The sequence below is a fragment of the Fukomys damarensis genome, unplaced genomic scaffold, assembly GCF_012274545.1.
Source record: "Fukomys damarensis isolate Sample0158 unplaced genomic scaffold, DMR_v1.0_HiC HiC_scaffold_28, whole genome shotgun sequence".
NCBI lineage: Eukaryota > Metazoa > Chordata > Mammalia > Rodentia > Bathyergidae > Fukomys > Fukomys damarensis.
Window position 1 is genome coordinate 37,884,111 of NW_022900940.1, and position 18,831 is coordinate 37,902,941.

Sequence of the window (18,831 nt, forward strand, 5' to 3'; positions counted from 1 at the left end):
CTGGGGATCGAACTTGGGTCCTTCCTTGTGCTTGTGAGGGAGGCAGTGGAACCACAGAGCTAAATCCCCAGCCCATCTTTATATATTTTAGATATTAGTCCTTTGAGGAGTAGCTGAAAAATTATTTTCCTACTGTGTAGGTCGTCTCCTCACCCTCTTGGTGGTTTCTTTTGCTATGCACAAACTTTTTAATTTGATGTGGTCCCATTTGTTGATTCTTGATACTATTTCTCGCTCTCTCTGGTTTTTTTGGGGGGGTTGTTTGTTTGTTTGTTTGTTTTGCTTTTGGTACCAGAAATTGAACTCAGGAGGACCTTGCACTTGTGAGACAGGCACAGTGTCACTAAGCTAAATCCCTGGCCCTCTTGATACTATTTCTTGTGCAACTGGGGCTTTTACCTATTTTATTTTCAAGCAGATTGTTTCTGGGTTGTTTTTTGTTTGTTTGTTTGTTTGTTTTTGGTCCAGGAATCAAACTTGGGTCTTTGCGTTTGTGAGACAGGTGGTGGAACCACTGAGCTAAATCCCCGGCTGATTGTTTCTGTTTTAATATTTAGGTCTTTGATCCATTTTGATTTTAGTTTAGTGCGTGGTGAGAGATAGGGTCTAGGTTCAGTCTTCAACATGTGGAACGCCAGTTTTCCCAGTTCCATTTATGAAAGAGGCGGACTTCTCCAGCAAAAGTATTTAGCTCTTTTGATAAAGATAAGATAGCTGAGTGTGCCTGCAGTTGTTTCTGTAGCCTCTGTTCTTTCCCATGGATCCACAAGTCTGTTTTTTGTTTTATTTTTTGCCATTACTGTGCTGTTGTTAGCACTGTATTTTTGTAGTATAATTTGATGTTTGGGATTGTGATGACTCCAGCTTTGTCTTTGTTCCCCGAATTGCTTTTGCTGTTGTAGGTCTCTTCTAGTTCCAAATAAGTTTTAGGATTGCGTTCTCTAGTCCTGTGATGAATGCGATTGGTATTTTCATTGGGATTTCATTAAATCTATATAACATTTTTGGAAGTGTAGCCAATTTGACTATATTGGTTCTGCCTTTCCAGGAACAGGGAGTATCTTTCTATTTTCTGATATCATCTTTCATCTTTTTCCAGAGTACTGTAGTTTCCGTTGTGAAGGTGTTTCACTTCCTTGTTTAGGTTAATTTGTATTTCATTTTTCTTGAAGTTATTGTGAAGATATTATTTCCCTAATTCTCTCTCAGTGAGTTTGTTATTGATGTGCAGGAGTGCTATTGATTTTTGGATGTTGACTTTGTATCCTGCCAAGCTACTGAATTTGGTTATTGATGCTGGAGACTTTTGGTGGGATTTTGGGGGTCTTTTATATAGAGGATCATGTCATCTGCAAATAATCATAATTTAACTTCTTCCTTTCCTTTTATTTCCTTCTCTTTTATTTCTTTCTCATGTCTAATTGCTCTGGCTAATGTGAGAACTATATTGAACAGTAGTGGTGACAGTGGACATCTTTGTCTTATTCTTGGTTTTGTTTGTTTGTTTGTTTTCAGTAGTGGGGATTGAACTCAGGACCTTGTGCTTATGAGGCAGGCACGGTGCCACTGAGCTGAATTCCTGGCCCTTAATTGGTTTTAGCGGGAAAGCTTTCAGCTTCTCTTCATTTAACATGATATTGACCATGGGTTTGTCATAGATGACTTTCATATGTATTTTCTTCAGAGTTTTATCATGAATGTATGCTGAATTTTGTCAAATGCTTTTCTGCATCTATAGAGATGATCATGTGATTTTTGTCCTTGTTTCTGTTTATTATTATATTTATTGATTTGCATATGTTGAACCAGCGCTCCATCTCAGGAATGAAACCTACTTGGTTGGATGTATGATCTTTTTGATGATTTGCTGTATTCTGTTTGCCAGCATCTTATGGAGGGTTTTTGCATCTGTGTTCATTAAAGAAGTTGACCTCTTATTTTCTTTTTTCAGTTGACTCTTTTTCTGGTTTTGGTATTGGGGGAATGCTGTTTCTAGGGATGACTTTGGAAGTACTACTTCACTTTTGATTTCATTAAAGAGTTTGAAGAGTGGTGGCATTGAATCCTCTCTAAAGTTCTTACAGAATTTGGGCACTGAATCTACTGAAACCTGGGCTTTTCTTAGTTGGTAGTGTTTTTTGTTTTAACTCTCTCACTTTCATTGACTAGTATTGAATTACTCAGGATTTTTATATCTTTTTGGTTCAATTTTGATAATTAATATGTATCAAAGAATCTATTCATTTCTTCTGAATTTTCCACTTTATTAGAATATAGGTTGTCAGAGTATTTACTAATAATCTTATGGATTATGGCAGAATCCATTGTGATTTTGTTTCTTTTCTAATTGCATGGACTTGGGTATTTCCTTATTTTGCTAAGATTAGGTAATGGTTTGTCTATTTTGTTGTTTCAAAGAACCAATTCTTTGATTCACTTGATTCTTTCTATTTTTTTATTCTCAATTTCATTAATTTCTACTCTGATCTTTATAATTTCTTTCCTTGTATTCGCTTTGGGTTTGGATTGTTCTTGTTTTTCTACGACTTTGAAATATATCATTAGGTTATTTCTTTGAGCTTGTTCTGTTTTTCTGATGTGGAAATTCACCTCTGTAAACTTTTCTCTTTGGACTCTTTCTGCTTTCATTGTGTCCCATAGGTTCTGGTATATTGTACTGTCTAATTTCTTCCTTAATTTCATCTGTGACCCATTGGTTATTCAAACAGGTATTGTTTAATTTCCATGTGTTTGCATAGTTTCCATGGTTTCTTTTGCCATTGATTTCTAGTTTCATTGTACTATAATCTGATAATATGCATGGGATAATTTTCATTCTTTTGCATTTACTTAAGCATGCTTTATGGGCTAGTATGTGGTCTGTTTTGGAGAAAGTCCCAAAGTGCTGCTGAGAAAAAAACGTTTTCTGTTGTTGGATGGAATGCTCAGTACATATCTACTAAGTCCATTTGCTTGAAGGTTTGGTTCAAGTCTGATATTTCTTTGTTGATTTTTTTTTTGTCTAGTTAATTTCTGTATTTGTGGCTCTGGGGTATTGAGTTCCCCTATTACAGTTAAATGATGTTTATCTGATTTTCATGTCTACAGTATTGGTATATTTTTATGAAGTTTAGTGTCATATTTGGTACATATACATCTATAATTGTTATCTCTTCCTGTTGAATCGTTCCCTTAGCCAATGTGTGGTGACCTTCTTTGTCTCTTCTGATCATTCTTGACTTGATATCCATTTTGTCTGAAATTACAATAGCTACTCCTGTTTTTTCCAGGTTTCCATTGCGTAGAGTATTTATTGCTTTCTATCCCTTGATTTTTCATCTGTGAATTTATTTTTTAATTTAAAGTCTTTCTTTTATACTGCATATCATTGGGTTTATTTTTCTTCTCCATTCTGTAAATCTGTGTCTTTTTAGGGAGTGGAGATCATTTACATTGACAGTTATTACTGAGAGGCCTTAACTACTTCCTGTCATTACATTATTTATTTGTTGCTGATTTCCTTTTTTGTTTTTCTTTGTTTTCCTCTCTCTCTCTCTCTCTCTCTTAACTGTTCATCCCACTTCATCCCAAAATATATATAAAATATATATATTCTTTTTGACTTGTTGATATTGTTGAATTAATTTTCTCTGTGTAGGATATCCTTAAAAGTTTTTCATAAAGGTGGTTTGGTGGGCATGAATTTATGAAGTGTTCCACATCATGGAAATACTTTATTTCTCTTTCAGTTTTGAAGGAAAGTTTTTTAAAAATTATATTTGTCGGTATATTTTAGGTATACAATAGCTACATTCATAATTGGGATCTTGTACTTTTACATTCTTATCTTGGTTCTTGTTTTTTCCCCATTCCCCAGCCCTCCCTTCACCCGCTTTACCTTTCCCTGTTTACAAAGACTTTGTTTCCATGTTTTTCTTTGAAGGAAAGTTTCCCAGGGCATAAAAGCTGTTGTTGGAAGTTGTTATCTTTTAGGGCTTGAAATGCTTTACTATGTGCCCTCTTGGCCTTTAAGATTTGTGCTGAGAAGTCTGCTGAAATCATGAGTTTACTAATATATGTGATCGTGGCCTTTCTCTAACAGCTTTTAAGATTTTATTCCTATGATGGATTTCTGATTCTTTGAGTATAATGTGGTCACAGTTATGTGGGGTTCTATATGCCTCATTTTTCTGTATGTTTACTTCTTTTCCTGTATTTGGGGAGTTCCCTGCCATTACTCCTGTGAACAGATTTTTTTTATGCCATTTGTCTTATCATCTGACTTTTAACTTATTCCAGTAGATCCGTTTTTTATGTCCTCTTGTTGCTTTTAAGGTGCCTTTGAGTAGTTCATCTTTGAAGGCATCATTGTCTTTTAGTTCTCAAATTCTGTCTTCACAGTGGTCACTTCTGCTACCCATACTTTCAGTATAAATTTTAATCTCCTGGTTTTCTGATTGAAACTTTTTCAGACTCTAATTCTTTGCTTCATTGGTTATTCATGTTTTGTATCATTTTGTTTAGCTCATCTGCTTTTTATTAGTGTTTTCTAAAAGTTCTAGATCACTTTGGGTATTACTTCCATTATCCATTAAATTGTATCTTCTGTGATACCCCTAAGGACCTCTTTGATCCATTTTCTACGTCTTTTCCTTTCAAGTAATGTGGATGTGTGACTTATGCTATTCTCCCTCTCTACGCCCACTGGATTGGCTTTGGGGAATTTGGGAGTTTTCAGAGGCCTTTTGCCTGTCTTCTCTGTTTTTGTTTGTTTTGTGCTAAGGTTTGTGAGCGCTTATAGTGTTAAGGTTTGTTACTAGTAGAGATCTTTTTAGTTGCTTTTCAGAGATATACTTTGAACATGGCTAATACTAATCCTTTGCCTCAACCCCAAGATCTGACCACATCGGTTAATTTGGGAGGTGAGAATGCAGTGTAATTAGCCCAACACTAAACTCTCTGGGAATGTACTCTACTGTTGTTAAAAGTTACAAAGATGGGCCAGGGATTTGGCTCAGTGGTGCTGCCACCTGCCTTGCAAGCTCAAGGACCCAAGTTTGATCTCCAGTACCAAAAAAAAAAAAAAAAAAAAAAAAAAGTCACAAAGGTAACCTGAGTGTTGGCTTACAGAGAAATAGTAACAGTTTTGAGATCCTGGTAATATCAAGCAAATCAGCTACAGTATCATTTGAGACAAATGAAATATTAACATACCATAAGAACCAATTATGTACCATCTTTAACTCTAGAGAAGAAATACACAATTATGGTGTAAACTACTAGTAAGGCCACTCAGGTATCGACTTACTGCTAATATGTTCTAAATGTGACGGCTGTATCTCCACTAGTGGTAGAAAAGAATTCAACAGTAATTTTATAGAGCTAACTATCTAAAGATTAGTAAAGCTTTATGGTTATCCTATTAAAGATAACAGGGTTTGGGAATAGAGGAATGCAAGAGGATAAATTCAAAACTTTAAACTATATGGTATTTAAAAAATAAACTATATGACAAGAGAAGGAGGAGAGAGAAGTAGTACAAAGGATCCTATTGGGGAGTAGAAGAATGTCTATAGAGTCACATAAAGATAAGAAAAAAAACTGAAGAGAAATAGAAGATAAGAAAAGTGGGACAAAAAATTATATGGAGAGTACAAATAAGAGAAAAAATTAAAGGAAGAAAAATTGAAAAGGAAAAAAATGAACAAAAAGCAAAAGTAAGAAAAAGAGAAGAATCAAGGAAGGACAAAGGAAAATTCCTTACACTCCAATTAAACTAGTGAAGAAGTCAGGAAGAAAGGAAAAGAAAAAAGAAAAGAAAAAGAACAAAGCACAGAGAGAGAGAGAGATCTCAGATTTTTGAATATGTGGTTTCTTCCAAGATCTACAGTTTTGGGGCAGTGTCCAAGTCAAAATGTCTCCCTGCTCACGCTGTTAGGGACAGGAGGCAGTCAGACCCCAGATCTTTGCTGGATGCGGGTATCAGCAGGTGTCCAGTAGGCAGTTGGATGGGGTGAGGGCACCAGTACCAGAACTTTCTAATCCAGAGCAACTCTGGCTGTGGCAGCTGGGCCTGTGTCTTTTAGCTTCAACCCCTCAGGGCATCACCTTCTAGTCGGCTATCCCTTCTTACCCAGTTACTGTGGAAACGTAACACTGAGAGCCCTGAAGTGAAGCTGTCCTGTGGCTGCTCTGAGTCCTGGGTTCCTTCAGCCCTTCCCCAGAATGGCATCTGACCAAGCACTGTCTCCAGGGAAATGGCAGGTGCTTGGACTGGACTCACCCACCAGCTGTTTCCTGTTGAAGGACTCACATGGGAGCAGAATCTCTCACTGTCCTTGCAGCTCACAGCCTCCACTGGTTTGTTGTACCACCACGTTTCTCCCTGAAGCCCTCTGGGGTCCCCAGCTTTAGATTTGGGCTCACTTTCTCGATGGCCATGAGCTGGGAGCCAGGGAGAAAGTACATACTGCCCCTTGCCTTCCCCATGTTCTGTACTATCTCTTCAATTTGTCTGTAGGCTTTTGCTTTTCCTGTCAGATCCTTTCTGGCTTCCAGGAATCCACTTCTCTTTCTTTTCTTCTCCACGTTGTTATTTTCTGGGTTCTGAATCTTGGAGAGGGTGAGTTTTTGCTTGCTACTCCATCATTTTCCTACTAGTTTAAAGGGTTGTGCCGATGTTAGTTTTGATAAATGTGCCATGGTTATGTAAGATCAGGGGAAGTCAGGTAAAAGGTGTATGGGAACACTGCTATTTTTGCAGCTCTTCTGTGAATCTAAAATTATTGCAAAATCAATGTTTTGAAAAAGAATATGCATGAGTGATTACATAAGCTCACCTGTACTTAGAGGCAAAGTTACAGAAGAGAAATAAACTGTAGTGAAAAAAGGTCAGTTTGTGTGTCCTATTCTAAGCTTTGGTAATTGAGAGTTTGCTGTGCACCAAGCCCTGGGCATGTGCTCTTTGTCATTATGTGTTGGGCAGAATAGTGTGGCAGAGGTGTGTAGTCCAATATGTGGCCCATTTTTGCCTCTGCCACCTGAGATACGATTCCTTCTGAAAGGACTTCTGCTCCTTGAACAGCGTACTCACCTAGCTCTCTCATAGGCATGAGCAAAGCTGTGTACTGCTCATATCCCAGTACCTGACCTGGATTCCCAAAAAATGGTAGCTGTTCCCTGCAGCTTCTGTATTAGAAAGGTATTCATTTTTTTTACTTGAACAAAAGTGTAACTTGCCTAAGATCACAGATTTGGTATGCACGAGAGCCAGATAGACAGACAGACAGACAGACAGACAGACAGACAAGGAAGAATAAGATTTATTGTTAACTATTTTGTCCAAAAACCATGAACACGAAAGGGAGAATCTGTAGGAATTCTTTGAAGGACAGGCTATGAAAGAAGTTGTCAGGTCCCCCTAAAGAGGAGGAGTAAAGTGGGGTTTCTTTGAAGTAAAGCTTATGGCTTGGGAGGAAGCAGGAGTAGAAGCACTGGCTAGTGGAGAATGAGCACCTCTAGGGAGAAGCCAGGGAGGACCCTGGCAATAGGAGGTGTCAAAGGAGGTGAGAACTCAAGAGTATTTGTGCTCACCTAGAAGTTTTAAAGGGTGAGAAACTTGGGCTTAAGCTGTGAAACAGTGAGAACCACACTTAGGCCTGGTGAAGAAGGTAGTAAAGTCAAGACATTTATAGTGTAATGAACTTGCTGTATTTGGTTGCAGGTGGCTGAGGTGCAGTTGCTCCAGTAAGGCTGGGAGGTCGCAGCCTCTTTAGTGGTGTTTTAGGAATGGAAAGAAAAGCATGAAATTGGGAGGCAGTGAGGGTGGTGGGTAGGGGAAGCATGCTGGGAAATTAAATTCAGCTGGATAATAGGATTCCTCTCTGTGGGCACTCTGATATTGAAGGGCCCCTATTTTCTCTTTTTGTGGTTGGTTGGTTGGTTTGCTGGTACTGAGGATTGAACGCAGGATCTTGCACTTGCAAGATTCTCTGTGTGTTTCTAAAATGAATCTGGGTCAACCCCACTGGATTGTTTCATGTCATGAGCTAAGTGATGGGCTTCTTAATGAGATTGAATGTATAAAGGAGTAGCCAATAGACTCAGACCTCAGGGTGCATGGTGGATGGGCTGGTGCCTTTCCGTGGGTTGCCTGTCCCTAACTTTAACTGTTGTGAGGCAGCACTCCCAGCTCTCACTTTCCCAGCTGTGTGGACCATTCCCTTGCCCAATCTGTATTGTTAGAGAGTAACATAAATTTGACAGTGGGTTTTTGTTTTTGTTTTTTCCCCTCATTCTACCAGGTTGTTTCTGCTGTGGGTGATGTCTGTTTCTAACATCTTCCCTCACTGGGCTGTACTAAGAGCCAGGGCAAAAAGCTGGGGTGATACCTGTTTATTCCAGTTCAGCCTTTGCTGGTATATTTACAAAACCATTTTTATTTCCATTTAAAAATATACTGTTTATTTTTTTTTCTTAAAGATGTTTTTTATTAGCAGTGACATTAATGCATGTGATTTTTAAATACTTTATAGTAGAATGTATCCACATTTTTCCAGTAACCAACATAAGATGCTAAGAAATCAAGCATGAGTGAAAGATCCCTTCAAACTGCAAGAAAGACCAGTGGATTTTAATGTAACAGTGTGAAATGTTTTTTGATATGGTTTTAGATTCTTCATTGCTACTAACCTTAAACTAATTCTTTTTTTTTTTCATTTTATTGAGGTTATTGGTACAATCTAGGTATACAATACAATTACATTCATCATTGGGATTCTGTACCTTTACATAATAGGTCTTGATTCTCATTTTTCCCCTTGTCCCTGCCCTCCCTTCACCCCCTCCTCCCCTCCCCATTTACAAACACTTTATTTCCATTTTTTCAGTTTCTCATATTTTTTTCTCTCCCTTATTACCTTTCCCCCACCCTTCCCACTTTCCCTACACCTTTAGCCCTTTACTTCCTATTTCACATTATTAATTATCTCATTAGGATTCTGTGTACTATTGTACTTTTTCACACCAAAGAAACTATTTGGTATTTCAGTAAAAGAAATCTCTGTATGAACATTAAAAATAGGGAATCCTAAAATAAAACTAAAAAGGAAAGTAAAAGAGAAAAGGCAATGATGTAACATCAAAATAATCCTTAATTCTGGAGATGAAAATGGTCCCTGAACATATTTAAATTGCTTCTCGCTCTTATAGTCTTATCTTATTCTTTTTTTCATTATTTGGAGAATACTTTATTAGTTTCTGTAATCAAACCCACGTAGATATGACCTTACATATTTAGTACGATGTGTTACCCCTGTACACATGGAAAAAAATAAAAATAAATTAACATTTCTAGACCAATATGGTTGTCCATTTCTGTACAATGCCAAGTCAACACAGTAAATTGGGATGACTTTTTCCAAAGTTGGCAGCACCGTTAAAGTTTCCCAAAATTCAATTTATATATATATGTGTGTGTGTGTGTGTGTGTGTGTGTGTGTGTGTGTGTATAAAGACTAATAATAGTATGTTATGCATCGATAGCAGCAACAGCTTTTCCAGGTTCTGCAGTCATCTGAACAAAATTATAGACATTCAGCACATTCCATTAAAAAAAAAAAAAAAAAAAAAACCAAAGAAAAGAATAATATCCAGACAACAGCAAAGTTCTGTTGCTGTTGTGGTACCTGGCACCATTTTTTCTATTAGCCTCTTAATCATCATCTGGAAAGAGAACATTCTAGAGTAATATCATTAAATGTAGCTCTGATAAAGCACGGTCCCTACTATGTATCATAAAGCAGGTACTAGATATTTTACATTCATAGAGGTATGATACAGTACTGTCCTACATCAATAATACTAGATTCAGTTTTGGTTTGAAATTTACTTTGTCTGCAAATAAGATTGCTACCCCTGTTTTTTTCTGGGCTCCTGTCACATGGAGAATTGTTTTCTATCTTTTCACTTTCAGTCTATGGGCTTCTTTTTGCACTAGGTGTGTTTCTTGTATACAACATATTATTGGATTTTGCTTCTTATTCCATTTTGCCAGTCTATTTCTCTTGATTGGTGAGTTGAGGCCATTGACATTGCTGGTTATAACTGATATGTACTGACTTATTATTGACATGTTATTGGCCTTTTGTTGACTCTTTTTACTTTTTCACCTTCTCCTTTTAATTTCTTGCCTTGCCTATTTGATTTGCTCTGTTGGGCCTCATGGTGTTGTTGCCTTCATTGTCTTTTTCTAGGATCTTGTTTAGAATTGCTTGTAGTGCTGGTTTGGTATTCATGTAGTTTCTCAGGTGTTCTTTGTCGTGGAAGTGTCTTATTTCCCCATCCATTTTGAAAGAGAGTTTTGCTGGATACATCAGTCTAGGTTGGAGGTTGTTCTCTTTTAGTACTTGAAATATCTCATTCCAGGCTCTCCTTGCCCCAAGGGTTTGTGTTGAAAAGTCTGCTGTGATTCTGATGGGCTTTCCTTTGTATGTGATTTGTTTCTTTTCTCTTACTGCTTGTAGTATTTTGTTCTTCTGTTGGGTTTCTGGGATCTTGATTATTATATGTCTAGGTGTAGATTTTTTTTTATTGTAGCTAGTTGGGGTCCTATATGCCTCAGTTATCTGAATGTCAAATTCTTCCCCTCTGTTTGGGAAGTTTTCTGTCATTAATTCTGCAAACAGCTTTTTTAAGTCATTTGTATTTTCTCCTGCTACTTCATGGATTCCTATCAGTCTTATATTATTCTTCTTTGCATCATCTAGGAGTTGTTGGATCAATTTCTCGTGATCCCTTACTGTTTTTAAGAGACCTCTCTTTTCCTGGTCACTGACTGCAATCTTATCTTCTATATCTGAGAGCCTATCTTCGCATTCTTTTATTCTGTTGCGTACACTTTCAATAGAGTGTTTAATCTCCTGGATATCTGTTTGAATCTGTTTTATGGATTCCATTTCTTTCCTATGTTGGGCGTTTATTTTTTCCATTTCTTTCTTATGCTGGGCCTTCATGGCTTCTATCATGGTCCTGAGCTCATCTATTTTTTTGTCAGTTTCTGCTCTAGAGTCTCGAATCACGACTTCCATTTTGCTCACTATCTCTATGGTTATCTGGGAAATTATTTCTGTTTTGAATTTTTCTAGAGCCTGATTGATCTGTTTTGTTACTTCCTGTGCTTTGAGTTCAGGGTGTCCTGGTGGTTCACTATCGGCCTTTTCATCCTCATTTGCCCTACTGTTTGCCATTGGTGAACTGGAAGTCTGTCCTTGTGTCTTGCTTAAGTGTTTTCTCATTTTAATTTTTGTTGTCGGACTGTCCTTGGTTTAATCTCTGGATTATCACCCAAATCTTCCTGATATAGTTGCACCCTAGCTTCTGTGTCTCTAACGACCCACAGACATTCTCATCTTCATAACATCAGAGAAAACAGCTCATCAAATCAACGGCAATGCTTTACCCCAACTGATACAATCAGCAACACATTAAGATCAAGCACAACTTGGACACTGACCACCTGTGGTAGTCACTAGTCTATCACCCTTAAATCATTTGAATTAAATTGAAATCAAGAAGCAGTCCAGAACATGTCTGCAGTGAACAAACTTTTCAATATAGTATATTTACCATTTAATGGCTCAGACAGAGCGAGGATGCAAGACCCCTGATCTCAGTTAGCTGATTGCTGAACCCCATGACGCTGACTGACCTCGGGCTGCAAGGCCCAGATTGAGTTCCCCATCCTTCTGAATGGTTGAACTCTGCAACATTCTATTATAGGTTTCCCACGCCCTTTCTTTAAAGATGTTCAAAGTTGGGAACTCAGAAAAATACCCTTGATGACCACCTCTGTCTTTGCAGAGTGGGTCCAAAGACTTGCCCAGTCAGGAGGTCTGAGAGTGCAGGGGGGGCGGGGGGGATTATGGGGGTTCAGGGGCACCCGCGCAGCTACCTTCCCGGCGATTGAGCGATGACTGCTGGGTCGGGAGCAGGCGTGGTTCTCCTTCCTGCAGTGGATCGGGGCCCGGCCTACCTCCCGGCGCTTGAGCAATGGTGGCTGGGTCGGGAGCAGGCGTGGTTCTCCTTCCCGTGGTGGATCTGGCGGGCCTACCTTCCCAGTGCTTGAGCGATGGCCAAAATATACTATTTATTAATGGAAAGTTTTGCCTTTACCATGGACAGGATTGCTTTCTAAGTCCCCCATGTCCCACATCCGGTTTTGATTATCAACCCATGCTCAGTCTTGTTTTCTCCATATCTCTTTACCCCAACCTCATTTTATTTTAAAGTAGATCCCAGCCATCAAATCATTTTTACATCCTTTATATATACATAGTAACAATCAGGGAAGGTTGGTCTCATGTTTGGACTGATTAGAAACTTGAGAGAATAAACTGTCACAGGGCAGGGCTTACTCACATAAAGTCAAACATGTCCCCTGCTCATCAGGGGAGGACCCTGCTGGCCGAACCATAGGAAGAATATGCAGTTGGAGCTTAAGCCTTCTGCTGGAGCTTGAAGATGGCTGAGTGCCCGTGGGAGGGTGGGCGCTCTGAGTGTTGTGTTTGGGTGTGTCAGAGTAGAACAGCTGAGCTGAGGCGAGGATCACTGACCAGTGACCTGACTGGTCAGCAAACTACGGCCCACCAGCCAACCACAGCTTACTTCCTGTGTGCCGCAAGCTAAGAATAGTGTCTGTAGTTTTTAATTGTTGAAAGGGAAGAATAATATTTTTTACATGAAAACTGCTCTATGTGAAATTTGAGTTTTCGTGGCTATAGAGATTTAATGGACCATAGCCATATTCATTCATTTACATACTATTTGCAACTGCCAGCAGAGATAGGAGTAGTTACAGCGGAGGCTGGAGAGCCCTCAGGGTCTAAAATATTTGGCTCCTTGCAGAAAATCAAAGCCTTGGTATAGCACATGGGCTCTGGAGTCAGCTTGCATTGCTTGCTTGCTTGCTTTCTTGTTTGGTACCGGAGATCGAACTTGGGCCCTTGCGCTTCCAAGGCAGGTGGCAGAACCACTGAGCTAAATCCCCGGCCCTGCATTGCTTTAAATCAGTTTTCTTTTTTGGTTGAGTGACTAAATAAATTGATCATGCTATGCCACAGTTTCCTCATCTTGAAAATGAGAGCATCGTAGTAGTTAACTTACAGAGATGTTGGGAAGAGTAAACTAGTAAATTTTGTGTCAAGCACTGAGACAAGTTCCTGCAACCAGTATTAGGTCATTATTTCTGCTAGAGTTTTGCAGTCGCAGTGAAATCATAATCCTCTTCACATGGAGATGATAGAAGTCACCACAGTGTTCCTGGGTGGACTAGAGGCGACCCCTGTGAGTGCAGTTTCCAGCAGACACAGACAGAGCCCTGCAAGGTTTCCCCGGTATTTCCAGACATCGGAAAGACTGTTTTTTCTCACTCCACACCTGGTGGGCAAAAATATTGCACTGCTGGCACAATCTCGCCTCACCTTCTCTTGCTCCTGGACAGCTGTAGAGCAACTAAGCATTGTGCTGTGCCGTGTTTGTGGCTCAGTGGATCTTCTTCCTTCTACTTCCAGCTCAAGTTTAGAATGGAAGAGCAAAGAAAATTACCAAGGGGTCCCCATAGGCCATGTCCATTTCAGTGAAACTGCTTTTAGAAGGATAAAAAATATTTACTGGGTTATACTGGTGTGGTAGGAATTTTCTCACTTTATATATGATCTGCTTTAAGAAAAGATTAAAAGAATTGTATTTCCTAGAGAAAGAATATCAACCCATTAATTTAAAAAAACCATATAGGTAAAGGTCACATGAAGTGTTGTATTCCTTTCTGTTTGTGATTCAACGCAAGATATTTTAAATTGAACCAGTCCCTTTAATGAAAAAGCATGACCTCTGTTCCTATCTTCATTCTCTTTGCTTCCTCCCCCTTCTCCCTTCTTTTACTTTCTTTTGACTTTTTTCCTTCCCTACTTTCTGAATAGATAAAGAAAAAAACAAATGGCAAAACCAATGCCAATCCAGACATGGTAACACACACCTGTAATTGCAACACACTAGGAGGCTGAGGCAGGAAGATCACAAGTTTGAGCTCGCTCGGGCTGGGCAACCTACTGATTTAACAAGACCCTATCTCAAAATTAAAATTAAAAATTTTAAAAAGAGCTGGAGGTGTAATTCAGTATGAAGGTCTTGGGTTCCATTTCCAGTACTGAAAAAGAAAAAGCCAGTACCAGTTCATGATAGAAATTCACAGCAAGCTGGGCACAGTGGCACATGCCTGTAATCCCAGCACTCAGGTGGCTGAAGCGAGAGCGCACTGCAAGATCAAGGCCAGCCTGCACTACACATCAAGTTCAAGGCCAGGCTGAACAACAAGTGAGACTCCCTCTCCGAAAAACAAAAACAGAAACAAACTTCACAAAAATCAATCCATCAATCACAGCAAACCTGAAATAGAAGGAAACTTTCTCTGCTTGATAAAAAGTGTCTCCCACACTCTCAGCAAATACAATTCATAGTAATGAAGTCTTAAGAACAATAACTTTAGAGTTAAAAACTAGATCAGTGTACCCACTGTCCTGGCTTAGCTTATAATCAACAATGTACCAGTGGTCCTAGCCAGTGCAGTAAGATAAGGAAAAGAAAAAAGTTATGAAGTCTGGAAAAGATAAAGCAAAACTATTATTATTCATAAAATTCTGCCTGCACAGAACTTATTGCCTGCATGCTTGCCTATCCGTATTTTCTTTCTTTCTCCCACTCTCCCTTCCCAGCCTTCCTTTCTCTCTCTCTCCCTTTCCTTCCCTCTTTCCTTCCTTCTTTCTCTCGCTCTCCTTCTTTTCACTTGCTTTCTTATCAAGTGGTAGAGGTAGTGTATGCACCTAAAATGGTACATCTCACCCCTGCCTAGCTTGGTCAGCAGCTTGAGTTGTTGGACGAGGCAGCCTCTCTGCCAGGCCTGTTCTCTCAGCTCTCTGTGAAGCGCCCATGGTATTGCATTTGCTAGTTCCTAGAGCTATTTAGCTGGAATCTGGAAACATTTCCCCTGAGGGCTCTCTTTAGACAGCAGTTAAATGCTGAGTAAATGGAAAAGAAAAATCAACTTAGGCCAAGAATTTTTTTAAAATCTCCTGTTCTCACAGAAGCCCTCAAGGAGAACACTGTAATTCTTACTTACTTCACTTATGTGGCTCAGGCATAAAGCCTCCTGCCATAGATCCGTAACCTATGAGTGTTATGTTTGGAACTTGCACCTGCCTGTATTGCTGGAGCATAGCACTAGATCATATGTCAGTTGTTTCTGGTTCCGTCTTTTGTTACTTGGGAATGTCAGATTGCCAGAGAGCAAGCAGCCTGATGTTCACTTGCAAATGGGCCATGCCTTAGGTGAGCAGTTTTAGTTATGATCTCGGGTAGCAGCACTGTGCTTCGCTGCAGGGAGGCCAGTGTTGGCACTAGACGTGTATCTTCGAGCTGTGTAGGTAATGCCTGCTGGACTGGGTCACATGAAATAAGCAGTAAAGTCAGCAAAACCTTACAAGAAATGACCCAGCAAGTAGGACAGAGCTGGATTCAGCCGCCTGCCAAGCGTGCAGAGCTCCCTGCTCCTTTTTAAAGCAGGAGAACCCAGTTGGTATCTGCCCTTCAACTTCCCCATTCTGATACAGAATTTTGCACAAAGCAGCCTTCACCATAAAAATGAGACCCAGAGCCTCTGGGCTGTGAGGGATAAGCAGGGTTATCAGAGATGGAGTCTTGCCCCCTGCCCCCAGAATTCCCTGTCTCCTCACTTGCTGCAATGCAGTTTATGCCACCAGAGGTAGATCACAAGCCTGGCATTTCCAGACTCAAGCAAGAGCTGTTTAGAGAAATTCAGGGGATGCTTAAGAGGCTGTGCGTGCGCACGCGTGGATTCAGTGTGCCGGTTGGTGGTGCAGCTCTGACGTCAAAAAGAATTTTTTTTACATCCTCCACTGGGCACGGATGCTCAGAGCCAGGCGCTGGACAGGGAGCATCCTGAAGGGACATGAGAAGGGTAGTCAGACCTTTCCCTTCAGCACTTACATCTTTTTATGCAGCATCTCTCGGGTTGGCAGATTCGTCTGTTTCATTTTGGAACTGAGCCTTCCTAGTGTTCCGAGATTTTTCTGCTGTCTGTTCAGCTTAGCGTGCTAAGAAGCCTGAGAGTTCCTGGCAGCCAAGATTCATTTTCCGTCTTAGAAAAGTTTTTGACTACTTTGAGAAATCACGAAGTTACTCTTGGCTGTACTGTTACTGTTTTGAATTTTCTTTGTTTCAAGTTTTAAATTTTTCTACGTGAAGACCAAAACCCTTGGAGAGAGTCTGTTGCAAAGAAGGCTTCTGATGTCTGAGGCTGGCAAGTGCATGAAATGACATGAGAGGTGCTCGGCAGAATTCCGGGTTTGCAAAAAGTTTTCCAGGTGCCTGCTATGTTCAGAATCATCCGCAGGGATGCTGTGAAGAGCTGAGGGCTCTGGCTTAGCCCTTGAAACTTGGAGAGCAATGGCTGAGAAGGAAAGATGAGCACCTGGGGGCTCCTTCTAGAAATGATTGAGGTTTGCCACCATTGGCTGCTTTGGCTTTTTCCGTCAAACTTTGGCGTCTTCATGTGCTGTCCAGCATCTACTGCAGGTCAGATGGAGCTTAGGAAGACAAGGGTAACTGTTCTTTTTGTCTTTGTAAAATGTTCTGTCTGTCATACTTGTTCCCCACAGCCTGTCATTTTTATTTGCGTAAAAGGTGTCATTGGAATTCAGAGTCACTGAAATATGTCGGCTCTCTCTCACTCATCAGCCAGTTTTGGAGAGAATTGTGGGTTTGTAAATAAAGTTTCTGTGGAGGTGATTTTCAAAATTCATGACTATAATTAGGATAGAAAATGATGCTGTGGTACATTTTCTTTTGCAGTCAGGTTTCGACTTACGCATATTAACATGTGCATTTCAAATATACTGTCAAGGAGGGCTGCTTTTGTAAGATACCTGCAATGAATCTTTTTTACATTTTAGATTTTTTATTTAGTTGATTTAAAAAAACAAATCTTTGTGCTTTAGAATAGCCACTGCATGAAAGAAGAGTACCTTTAGGCAAGGCGAGGGAAAGGTTTTTTCAAAAGACCACTGCCTGACAAGGTCGTATTGGGAGGCAAATCAGAGATCACTGTTCTCTATAGGAATGAGAAGAGTGATTGCACTAAGTGGAAGCTTCTGAATTAAAAGCTGCCGATCCTAGGGCTGAGGGGTGGGAAGCAGATCTGACCCTCTGTTGTCCTCTGAGAAGCTGCCTTCGCTGACTTCCCTTGTCGTTTGTCCTTCCCTGCCTTCTGCACCCAGGCATCTCTCAGGAGCTGGCGGGTAAATGGGCACTGTTTTCCTTCCTCACGTGGACACGCAGCTCCTAGTTCTGACTGTGTGGTAGTGTTTGGTTGTCTTCGGAATTGACCGTAATATTTTTCTTTCTTTTTGTTTAACCCTGCAGGAACCTAGTAATAAACGGGTCAAACCCCTCTCCAGAGTCACGTCGCTAGCCAACCTCATCCCGCCTGTGAAGGCTACGCCTTTAAAGCGCTTCAGCCAAACCCTGCAGGTAAGAAGGGTACGGTGGGCCCATGGTTGCCAAAAACTTCTTGGTGTGGGATAAGACAGCCTTGCCCTATGCAGATTTTCCTCCGGTTTCATATCGACCTAAATCAGTACTTATTTCAAGAGAAGAGCACAAGGGAGGCCAAAAAAGAAAACCTGTTCAAGTTGCCCCCTTGTGAGGCAAACTTGGGGCAGTTTCTGTGGGTTTCCCCTCCTAAGTTGTGTGCCCATCCAGATTTGTCCTTGCACACCTTCCCAAAATGTGCCTGGGCCCCTGAGGGAACCCCCAGGTGATGTGGGCGAGCCGACAGCAGAGGCTGGCAGCTTCCACCGGTGCAGAATACTGCAGTGTGTGAAGAATCCGGCCTGCTGCCTGGTTTTTTGTGCCCAAGAGCTAAGAATGGTCCTTGCTGTTTTCAGTGTTTGGGGGTAGGATGAAAAGAAATTTCTTCATTTGTGAAAACCATATGAAATTCAGATGTCACTACAAGTAAAGTTTTATTGGAATACGGCCTCACCCCTCTGTTTATATATGGTCTGTGGATGCTTTTGCACCACAGTGGCAGAATTGAGTAGTTGTGACACAGACCATATTGCCCAGGAAGCCAAAAGTATTTCCTTATCTGACCCTTTACAGAAAGGGCGCTGGTGCCTTAGCTCTGACCTTAGCTCTCTCGCTCGAGGACTATCACCTTTGGCTGGTGATTTAACATCTCCAGATCTTGCTTTTATTTCTTAAGAGTAACTTTGTCACGGTATCACCCACCAGCTCCTTTGTAGAATCATTATACAGATACGTGAGGTAATGCCTTTAAATGGTGGCCTTCAATTAGCCATCCATAAACTTACAATTGAGTAGGTTAATAAATACTGGCTGCTGTAGTAATTTCTTAGTTAATAAGTGTTTTTAGTTCTTAAACTCCTAATGAAGTCTGTCTTTTTTTCTTTTTTTATGAAAATTTTCACAGCAAAAGTAAGAGAATACGCAATAGTGCACTGTATTGTTATCTTCAAAGTAGTCACTCAGTACAAGTCATAAACCAAAAAGAATCTTACTAAAAAAGAAGCAAATAAGTAATAACTTTCTTTTCATTAATCTAGGATAAACAAGTAGTATAAATGAAACAAATTAGCATATATATTAAAATATTTTTGAAATAACAAAGTTATGTAATTTTGGGAAGTAATTGAACTTCTTCAGACTGCCTATTTATCTCACTTCCATTTTGCTCTT

The 18,831-nt window shown here is 40.0% G+C and overlaps 1 protein-coding gene across 7 annotated transcripts in view; it reads left to right on the plus strand.

The window, feature by feature from the left end:
• Arhgef3 (Rho guanine nucleotide exchange factor 3) overlaps positions 1–18,831 on the plus strand; it is a 316,326-nt gene that overhangs the window by 258,988 nt on the left and 38,507 nt on the right. For 4 of the 7 annotated variants that reach the window (XM_033757008.1, XM_033757003.1, XM_033757006.1 and 1 more), the window contains one exon: positions 17,494–17,601. In XM_033757008.1, the coding sequence (XP_033612899.1) occupies positions 17,494–17,601 (108 nt within the window). Of the gene's footprint in view, positions 1–15,981; positions 16,674–17,493; positions 17,602–18,831 lie in introns of those variants that run through there. The other 3 variants (XM_033757009.1, XM_033757004.1, XM_033757007.1) reach the window with 3 other exon arrangements.